The 10,503-nt window shown below is 53.2% G+C and overlaps 1 protein-coding gene across 1 annotated transcript in view; it reads left to right on the forward strand.

Moving 5' to 3' along the window:
• ANKRD11 (ankyrin repeat domain containing 11) overlaps window positions 1–10,503 on the forward strand; it is a 160,749-nt gene that overhangs the window by 138,205 nt on the left and 12,041 nt on the right. The window contains exons 6-9 of the mRNA XM_074158206.1: window positions 5,910–6,080; window positions 7,132–7,335; window positions 9,205–9,347; window positions 9,790–9,937. Of these exons, the coding sequence (XP_074014307.1) occupies window positions 5,910–6,080; window positions 7,132–7,335; window positions 9,205–9,347; window positions 9,790–9,937 (666 nt within the window). The remainder of the gene's footprint in view (window positions 1–5,909; window positions 6,081–7,131; window positions 7,336–9,204; window positions 9,348–9,789; window positions 9,938–10,503) is intronic.

Here is a 10,503-nt window from a genome sequence, read left to right on the forward strand (position 1 = left end):
TGATCTTTTGTTTGTGTGCTTGCTCGGCAAATAAACTGTTGAAAATCCCGACTCATCGGTGAGCCAACAGCCAGCTTCTCCGTGCAGCGCTGAGACGTTCAGCGTGAGCTGCTTATTTGGAAATGGTATTTTTCCTCAGGGTACCACCTTATATGCGTGTGTTGTCATGTCGGAGCAGTTTAAACAGATGCTTTTTGCATTACAGGGTACGACGCGTTCACAGGGAGCGAGGAGCTGTGCTGCTCAGCTGCAGCTCCGGGCTGGAGCTCCCATCCCCGCAACCTGCCAGCATCTCACACTGCGTGTTCGAGAAATCTCTGAAAGATTTTTCCATCACTACCCTTCTGTCTTTCCTTCCCTGCCCCTCTCCACTCTCCCGTTCTGGCCAGAGCCGGGGGTTCAGCCCACACAGCAGTGGCCTGCACCCAGAGCCAGCCCGACAGCGAGCACTGAAAGCATCCCTGCGAAGCAGCGCCTGCCCTGGGACCTCAGCGGAGCTGCCGATGGGCTTCCAGCAGCCCCGCGTTTGGGCTCCTCATCGCAGCAGCGCGAGTGCCGCACGACCCAGAGTCTCCTTTGGGCACGAGAACCGCCTGCGGGCTAACGCTCAGACCCCTTTGTCCTGGGAACCTGCTGCCTTTCACCAGCCTCTCAGGTTTAGTGCCATGAAAGGAAGGAGCAGCAGTTCCCCGGCTGCGTTCGTCCGGCAGCCGCAGCTCTGCTCAGATCCTGCTTTTCCCCTTTAAGCCTGCGCACGCGGTTCCTGCTGGCGTCAGCGCGAGGGAAGAGCCGAGCAGGATCCCCGAACTAAACCACGGCAGCGCAGGGCTGAAGCTTTGCTCTGTAGGTTTGCGGGAGGCTGAAGGAAGCAGCAAACGAGTTGCTTTAAAAATAGCTAAATGGAGGTGTGGCTCATCCCCGGGCGGGCGCACGGCACAGCGCTGGGTGGCTTTGGTCATCCTTCCCACCAGGATCGGTGTGTGCGTGGTCCAGCCACCGTCCCTGGTGATGGGCAGTGAGATAACCATGGCAGGGGGGCTCCTTGCCTGCACACCCCCTTGTACCTCTGGGTTTTGTGCTTCCCTGGAGGGACTGGCGTGCGTGCAGCCTTGCTAAAGGAGTTTCAGTGTGAAATAACCTTTGTTCCTGTTTGCTGAGGTATTTACCCACAGTGAGCGTTTCTCTTAATTTAGCTCCGTGTTGCTGCAAGGTGTTACAGAAAAGCATTTAATTAGAGGAGAAGGAGCAGCCTGCAGGAGCCAGCGGCACTTGAAGCTGTTGAGCAGAGATCTTTGTGCCGAGGCCCCTTTTAAATCGGGATTCTCAGTAAAGTCTTCCAGGTTGAAATGAAACGCGTTTGCAGCTCTGTCAGCCCGGGACTGGCCAGTGCCGGGGAAGCCAGCCCTGAGCCTTCGGGCCACTTTGCTCACCCAAGGCCGAGCAGGACCCTGCCGGGAGCTTTGCTGAGGATGAGGATGGGGTGCGGAGCTGCCGGCGGCACAGCATGTGTCCGCTGGGAGCAGCTCCTTCTCCATCCTTCCCGCTCACGTTTCAGACCCTCCTGCAGGCTTCCTTCTGCCCGGGTGTCGTGCCCCGCGGGGAGCCCGGGGCTGCTGGCGCTGGGAGCCATCGGATGCCGGGCAGAGCCCAGCCCAGCCTCGCTCCTTATGCAACTGGCGCAGGAAACGCAGCCAGCGACCTACTTCCCCCCAAACGCTGACAGAAGTGGGATTAACCTCTGCGCTGCGGCAGCCGGCAGACCAGCGTCTGATTGCGATGGGGATAATGCTGCGTTTCTCTGCTGCCTTCCCCCGGGGAGGCCTCGGGGGAACGGGTGGGTAAAGCCCCGGCGCTGGAGGGGGAAATCCTTTATTTCTGGGCAGAAGGAGGCACTGAGGAGCGTGGGACTAGATGCCATCCTCCATCGGCGGGGACCTGTGCGGAGCCGGGCGATACTGCCTTCCCAGCGGGAAGCAGGCGTGAGCCCGAGTCCTCGGCTGCCTCCTCCAGCCCTCGCTGCCTCACCACCGCGAGCAAGAACGCGGCAGTCGCTTTCCAATTTATTTTTATCTTGTTGATCACATGCTTTTTAATGTTAAATGTTCTGTGGAGGAGGAAGTTTCTGCAACTGCAGAATTAATAGGAGTTTAGGGGGTTTCGGTTGAACTCGGTAATCAATTCTTGCAAATCACGGGCTCATGCTGACAACCTGCAGCGGCCGAGTAATATTAATGAAAATGTTCCCATTCTAATTGTGGCTCCGCACGTAGGGAGGGTGCAGCCCTCTGCCACGCACAGCGCTTGTACTTCAGGGACACTGCTGGGTGACGCCAGCCGGGGTGTCAGCCAGCGTGACCCCCTCTTTGCGGCACGGCTGGATGTGGCCGGGAGCTACCTGTTGAGCCGAGAGGTGGGGAGAAGCCAGGCCCTTACCCACCACCTGCCTGAACGGGATTTAACCACGGCTCCGGAGCCTCACGAGGAGCAGGGAAGCGCCGTGTGTACGGATCCGGTGCCCCTGAGCTCGGGGCGAGCGTGCCTGGTGGGACACGCTGCTCAGCGTCGTGGCTCCTGGAACTGCCTGGGCTAAATTGTTTTCTTACCGTAAGCACATCGAGTTTAATTTTATTTTAAGCCATTAAAAAACTATCCACTTTCCTGTGATCTGATTTCATCTCCTAGCTCTGTTACGGCTGCCAGGATGACTGAGCTGTGGCTTCAGAGAATTAGACCGAGATTCTCCTTCAATGCACAGACGTGTTTCCAGGGCTTATATTTGAAGAGGGGTGGCCTGTGCTGTCTGGTGGGAGAGGTTACCTGGTATGGAGTTGTTATTTCTTAGATGTCCAGGATCCCAGGCACGGGGGGTGGATGGAAATCCTCTGCTCCGGATGAGACCTTTGCAGCGGGAGGGCAGCAGAGGATGGCACCTTTGTGTATGGTGCAGGGAAGAGGTTTTCAGGGATGCCTGATCGTCAGCTGAGGGAGTGCGGGAGATGCGAGCAGCAGAAATCAAGCTGGAGCAGCAGAGATGTCCCCACATGCTGCTGCTCTCGTCTGCCGGAGAATTTTACTCCGCTGGTAGTTTGGTGAATGGAGGAGGAAAACCTGTGCTTCGGCACAAAGTCCGGTGACTGAGATTAAACCCGTCCATCGGCGGTTTCGCCTGCCCTGCTGGACTTTGTGCAGAGGCAGAGCAGGCTCTGTCCTGCTGGTGGCCACATGCCAGTGACTCACATTGAATTTGACAAAATGACAAATAGGACTGGATGAGCAGAGCTGGGTTAGAGCTGGCAGGTTGCAGGATTTGCCTTTTCAAGGCTGCCGGACCCTGCCCTGGCACAGGGGTGCTGGTAGGGAAAGAGATGGATACAGTTAGTCCATTAGCCCATTCAGCTCGCATCTCTGTGATCCACTGCAAACCCTCTTGGACCTCTACATCTCTCCCCACACTTTTGACTCCCAGTTTCAGGGTGCTGGGGTCTGGGCAGAGACTGGGTGGTTAATGGTAGGGTGCTGGGAGTTGAAGCCCTGTTTCTCAGAGAGCGTTATCAGACATTTACTTGTTTGCAAACCTCCTTGTATCATCCCTCTGGTACTTTCTGGGATTCTCAAAATATCTTCAGCAAAATAACCAGCATGTCTAGAGTCAAACATTTGGGTAGGAGAGCCCTTGCCTGTGCTGCCTTGCTGGAAGGCTTGGTGTGCCCTATCAGCAGGGTGGTCAGCCCACATGGAAGTACTCAAGGTCACAGCGTTCCTCTTTGGGGGGAGCAGGTACTTGCAGCCTTGCTGTGATAAATACCCCCCTCGATTCTTCTGTCTCTTCTGGCAGCATCCTGGTGAGCACCAGGATGAGCCCGGCAGGACCCGGGGGCTGGTGGCTGTGTGGGTCAAAACCCCTTTTCATTAACAAGATTATTACTTTGTCCTTCAAAGTCACAGGCGGGGTTTGCTCCCCTGAAAAGCGAGTGCGGTCAGTTTGAGAGTGGAGCTTCTGTTGACGCGGGAGGTTTTGAAGAGCTCGCCCGTGTGTGGTGCTGCTCAGGTTTCTCCAGCCTTGGTTCGAACTGCTGTTTGAGCTCCCGATGTGAGGGCAGGAGCCACTCACTTCTATAGATGTGACTACTAAGTGTGTCGTTACTGGCCCTCTGCACACAGAAAGAGCCCTGCAATTAGCCGGGTTATAAACAAACTCTGTCAGCGCTTAGAAATAGGCGTGAGCAAAGTTGGATTTTCCACTCGCACGCCCCGTATCTTCCTTATGCTTCTTTGTGGGTTTAGGACAGTTGCCGGGTAGGAGGGATGCAGCTTGGCTGCTGGCAAGGAACTGCCGTGCTGCTCTGCAGATACATATTCTGTCTCTCTTGCTTGGCTGGCTCCATGAAAGGAAACTTAATTTTTGTCTCCTGAACTGGCACCTTGAAACTTTGTTCGCCGAACGCATCCCTGCAGTGGGGCTCTGGCGTGGCTGCGGCTCTGCAGAGCATGCAGCAGGATTTGGGCTTCCACCGGGCAGCATCGACCAGCAAACAAACCAGAAGCGCAGAGAAAGGGGCTGCTGACCCTCCTCACACAGGAAAAAGGTCAATACTTGCATAAAGGAAACTGGAAAAATCACAGAACGATACAGGGTTGGGAGGGACCTCTGGAGATCATCTAGTCCAACCCCCCTGCCAAAGCAGGTCCACCCAGAGCAGGTTGCAGAGGAATGTGTCCAGGCGGGTTTTGAATGTCTCCAGAGATGGAGACTCCACCACCTCTCTGGGCAGCCAGTTCCAGTGCTCTGCCACCCTGAAAATGAAGAAATTCCTCCTCATGTTTAGATGGAACTTCTTATGTTCAGGTTTGTGCCCGTTACCTCTTGTCCTGTCACTGGACATCACTGAAAAAAGACTGGCCCCATCCTCTTGCCACCCACCCTTTAAGTATCTATAGGCATTGATCAGATCCCCCCCTCAGTCTTCTCCAGACTAAAAAGACCCAAGTCCCTCAGCCTTTCAAATGCTTAAGAAAAGCTGTAGAATGAGACTTTGTCTCGTCCCTGTGCACAGGGCACACCGGCTTCAGGGACAATTGCACTCAGTCCCTCGGCAGGAGCTGCCTTTGTACCTGGATGATTTAGGAGACCCAAGGCTGGGAGTTGGGGGATGACAAACTGGGCACAGGGGGTTTTCCTCCCCTCTTGTTTGTTTGGGGGGGTTTAGAGGGATGCAGGAATGCATGTGGCTAAGCAGGCATTGGCCTGTCTGCAGGTGAGTGCTCAGCGCCGGGCTGGGACAGCCTGTTTGGGAGGAGAGGGCCAGCCCAGTGCCCCCCCAGGCACCAAGTACCCTGCCGTGCACACCAACCACCATCCTGGTGGGGGCTCCATCAGTGCTGATGGTTTGGCAGCAGAGTCCTTGGTTTGATGATGATGAGGGGGTGAGATGGCAACGTTTCCGAGCTGTCAGCCTGTATCTTGTTAGCACTCTTTGTGGATGCTTTTAGATGCCTCCAGTTCCGTCCATGCTGTGGTGGTGTAAGGCTGCGTATGCTCCTCAGAGCACCATGGCATGAAATGGAGGCTCCTAGAAGCAAGGTGGAAGGTACAGACCCCTCCAAGGACCCGCTCCCTCCCTCTTGCGCTGCTGTTTTATGGTGATGGAAGAACTGGTAGAAGCTTGAGAGGCTGTTGGAGAAGCTGGTAGGCAACAGGAGGGATGCATGTCCCAGCTGCAAGGTGTGAGCCCGGGCAGCTGCCCCGAGTACCAGTGTTCCCACCACAGGGATGCATCCCTCAATGCAGGCTTTTTTGTGAGCTATGGAAACGGAATTGGAGAGATGTTAGCACTTTGCTCACAAACTATCATGGTTTTCAGTTACAGCAACATTCACGGCTTGTGTTTTTGTGTCTCCTTGCACCACAGAAAAGCAGGGTCCAGAGCGGAAGAGGATTAAAAAGGAGCCCGCCACCAGAAAGCCTGGCTTGCTCTTCGGAATGGGCCTTTCGGGGATCAGGGCAGGCTACCCGCTCTCCGAGCGACAGCAAGTTGCTCTCCTTATGCAGATGACAGCAGAAGAGTCTGCAAACAGCCCAGGTGAGATCCAGAGGGAGAGGCTTGCGAATACCTGGGCTTCTTGGTGCCTGGCCACAGGGTCACCAGGGGGTTCAGGTAGCTCCTCGCTGGCAGCAGAGATGAGCTGCCACCCCCACCATGGTGCCGGGGGCATGGTACGCTGCTCCATGGGGTCTCCCTGCTCCCAGTAGCAAGAGATGTCCCACGGGCCGAATCCAGACTGCCATGGAGGCTGCCCTGGCTGCTTAACCAGAGCTTCGGTTCCACGGGAGCCTCCTCCACGTCAGAGCTTTGCATTTTCCGCTGGCGTCTCAGGCTAGCTCAGGAAAGGAGCATTGTGAATAAAGTTAAAATACCATCCTCTGTGGGTATTTTAATGTTTCTTCTTGTGGAGAGGGGTAAGACATGTAACCGGTGCAGCTGTAACTTGAGATGCAGAGCAGCTGGAACATGTTTACCACGGATTTTGTATTTTAGTAATTTTTATCTGTTGCATACATGACCCCCCCCCCAGGGCTTTTAGAGGCACTGTGCTATCCGTGTGCGCACATCTGCATCCTACACACAAACATTGCAGCTTTTAGCCACGTATTTTGTTGTTCTTAACACCACTTTGGCTGCTTATGTTGCTGTTACTCGGTGGGAAAAAAAAAAAGGCAAAAAGCTGTGTAGTCTTCAGAGCATTCAGCCGTTCTCCCAGGAAATGTGCAGTCTCCTCCCAAGGCTGACAGACCTCACATGTACTTGGTAAAAGGCCACTTCCCTTAGGAAATGAGCTTTTAGGGTAAGGAGCTTCATTGTCTGCTTCTAAATCACGGGATTGCCTACAGTCTTTGCAAGGACTGCAGTTCTCTCCAGTGGGCTTTGGCAGCCTGCAATTAATATCTGCATTATACACACACAGGCTTTCCTCTGTCTTCACATCGACTTCAGAGGTTCTGTTTCCTCTCGGAGCCTTGCAGCGAGCGTTCTGGGGAGAGGCGAGATGAAACGTGTTGCAAGAGCTCCCTCTAAGGGTTTAGGGCTTCCTTCGAATTGCGGTTCTTGACTCTTGTTTCTCTCCTCCACGCAGTTGACACAACACCAAAGCATCCCTCTCAGTCTACAGTTTGTCAGAAGGGAACTCCTAACTCTGCCTCCAAAACCAAAGATAAAGTAAATAAGAGAAACGAGCGAGGAGAGACTCGGCTGCATCGAGCTGCCATCCGAGGAGATGCCCGGCGCATCAAGGAGCTCATTATCGAGGGTGCAGATGTCAATGTGAAAGACTTTGCAGGTAACCAGCCCGCTGGCAGTCCTGGCGGGGCAGCACACGGATTGGAATCTTTTCCCACCTGGTTGCACGTTCAACCTCTGAGAACGGCTCCTATCAGAGAAAGTAGTTTCTTTATAACATGGGTTTGCTACTTGTAAAGAGGAGATTAACCAAAAATAATGATTTTGCCCTTTGGGGAGGAAAAAGTCTTGCTGTCCTTTTTTTAAAAAAAACAACCAACAACAAACAAACCTACTACAGATTTGTCAAAATAATAAATCCCTGAAAAGCATCGGTTTCCTTCTTGGAGTTTGGCAGCTAAATTTCCAGGCTGTCCTCTCTGCCCTGAACATGCTCTCGCTTAGGGCGGTGATGCTGGGCTGGGCTTGATCCATAGTGATCCCTGGGGCTGCCATGACTCCATGTTCTGAAACAGTGACCGGGACCTTCTGGTCCTGTTCTCTCGTCCCCTTCCATATGGGTGCTGTCTTGGAAGTCTCGAGGGGAATTTGCAATGGGAGGTGGGCTGATTTAGCTCTTTTTTTTACTTAAAATATAAGAAATTATATGCACAAAAATATTGGAAAGAGTGGGTTTGTAAAATCACTGCTCCAGAATTGAATGGCCCCAGCCATTAATTAACCATTAACCAATGGCCCTCCTCCCTTCTGGGGTTTGTTTTTAAGTACTGAACGTGGGGGTGCCACCAACAGGAGGGGTGCGAATGTGAAGGGCAAGGTCAGGCTCCCAAATTAAAGGAAACACTGATTGTCCTGAGCCTCAGCTGAGGAGTAGCACCATCTCCTCCTCCTCCTTCTCCTCCTCAGCAGCGCTGCCAAGCTCCTGCTTCTGGTGGTGGGAGTGGAAAAAGGAGCCTGGGCATGGGGCTGCGGCCGCGGCGGAGCCTGGGATGGGAACGGCCCTGAGTGCTGTGGTGGGGAGAGGGTGGCCGTGAGGTGATGACTGGTGACGTTCATGCACACCCGTACCAGCGATGGGGCTGAATTAGCACGAGGCATCCTTTCTCCCAGCACGTCCCAGAGCTTGACTTTGCTCTTTGCTGTTCTCTTCACACGATTTTGGGGCTATAAATAGATAGGCGTGTTCCTCTGCCTGTATGATTAATATCAGCGCTAGACTGAACTATCAGTTGTGATTAATTCTGGTCACAGGTGCCCCTTTTTAATGCTCCAAGTGAAGGTAACGGAATGAGCTCCCACGACGCTATCAGCAAAATACCGAAGGAGCCACGCACATTCACTGGGAAACTTCAAAACAGTTTCTGCTTAAAAATAGTCTGTTTGAACATGATAAAATATTTCATTCTGTGCTCTTCGGAGGTTTGTTTGAGAACTAGAGCCGCTGTTACTGTGGAGACCTGCTGTTTGGTTTCTCCCCGAGCCGGGGGCCTGTTCTGCGGCGGCATGGCTGCTTGCTTGGGAGAACACACAGAAAATATTTGTGAGGTCTGTGTGGGAGATGTTTCAGGGCGATGTCTGCAGTTCAGAGCTCAGCCCTGATCTGGGCGGCAGTGTTTCCCTTATGGAGGAGTTGGAAGAGGAAAGAATTTGAGACCTGACTTCCATGCGCCATCAGCGATTCTCTAAAATTCCTACCTAAAACTTTGCCTTTCCATTTCCTGGGGCTGTGTCCGTTCTGGCAGATGATCTGTCTGTAGCACGTTGCATGACCAGAGGGAAAAACGGATTGATTTAACCACCGCCTGGTTGGAGTAGCAAGGCAGAGCTGCAGGTTTCTTCTGGGCCATCAGAGCCACAGACCCCTTGACACGCTGGCATCTGCAGCATCTGCGGATAGAGATTAATTTTCACTGTCTCCAGCTCCTCCACGGAGGTGACGTCCGTGTTCTGAGTGTCCCTTTGCTTGCAGGCTGGACGGCGTTGCATGAGGCATGCAACCGGGGTTACTACGACGTCGCAAAGCAGCTGCTGGCTGCCGGCGCCGAAGTCAACACAAAGGGGTTGGATGACGACACCCCGCTGCACGATGCAGCCAATAACGGGCACTTCAAGGTTGGTTTTCGCTGGATTTCGTACCTGTGTTTTTGATGACTTTTTTTTTTCCTCCTTGTGCTTCAAGCACCGGCCTGTGCAAATACAGAGATTGTGGTTATTTCATTATCGTTTGCTGCTGATAGCCATGTAGCAGGCAAGAAGTTCCCTGCCTGAGTGTTTTACTCAGCGTTCCCCTTTGCAGAGGGATAGCTCATTCCTCTGGAGTCAGGGGGAGAGAGCATGGATTTGTGTCTTTTTATTCTCCCTTCTTTCCTGCCCAAGTTGGTTCGCGTTGCCGGTTTTTTGACTCTTTTCTTATCAATGATTGTTAGTACCATAAGGCACGTCCCAAGGACAGGCTGCTTTCTAGCTTGAGGACATCCCCCTTTTGGTTATATATGAAAGTTGTACAAAAGGCCTGGAATCAAAACGTCATTCAAGTCTCATTTTCTGTTTTCAGGTGGTGAAATTGTTGTTACATTATGGAGGGAATCCTCATCAAAGCAACAGGAAGGGCGAGACACCTTTAAAAGTAGCTAATTCTCCCACCATGGTGAATCTGCTCCTGGGAAAGACCACGTACCCCTCTAGCGAAGAGAGCTCAACAGGTGAGATTGACCTTTCCGTGAACGCGGGAGTGATGTTTGTGGCCTGCAGCTGTCTGTTAATACAGAGACGTTAAGAGGACAGTGAAGTTAGACTCTTGTCAGAATATCTGCACGCTGCTGCCACGGTCAGGAGTCCGTCTGTAGCTGTAACCCAAATTCAGACAACATAACCGCCAGCCTTTAGCTCCGGGAGCTCTAGCTGTTTGCCCTGGAACCCTACGTTGAGATCACTTGCCTGGTGCAATCGAGATGTAGGATTGGAAGCCAATTGCAGGTAAATGGCTGTCTTACCTTTGAAATGCGGGTAATGTTGCAGCTTGTGCGTGGAGAGGAGGAGGTTTGGGTGCAGGTGGTGTATTCCCTTCCCGGTGACAGGGCATGGTGCTCAGCTGTACCGGTGGGGACGTTTCAGGTTGTGCTCCCAGGCTGTCCCTCAGAAGAGCACCCTGCTAGAGCCTGTCCCGCGAGTGCCACATGTGCCAGGTGGGAAACAATGTGGGTTTTAGTTAGTGCTAATTAGAATTGCATCTTATGGGGAGTCTTGACCTATGCTGTGTGCAGTCATA

Source organism: Numenius arquata, chromosome 13 (genome assembly GCF_964106895.1).
Source record: "Numenius arquata chromosome 13, bNumArq3.hap1.1, whole genome shotgun sequence".
Classification (NCBI taxonomy): domain Eukaryota; kingdom Metazoa; phylum Chordata; class Aves; order Charadriiformes; family Scolopacidae; genus Numenius; species Numenius arquata.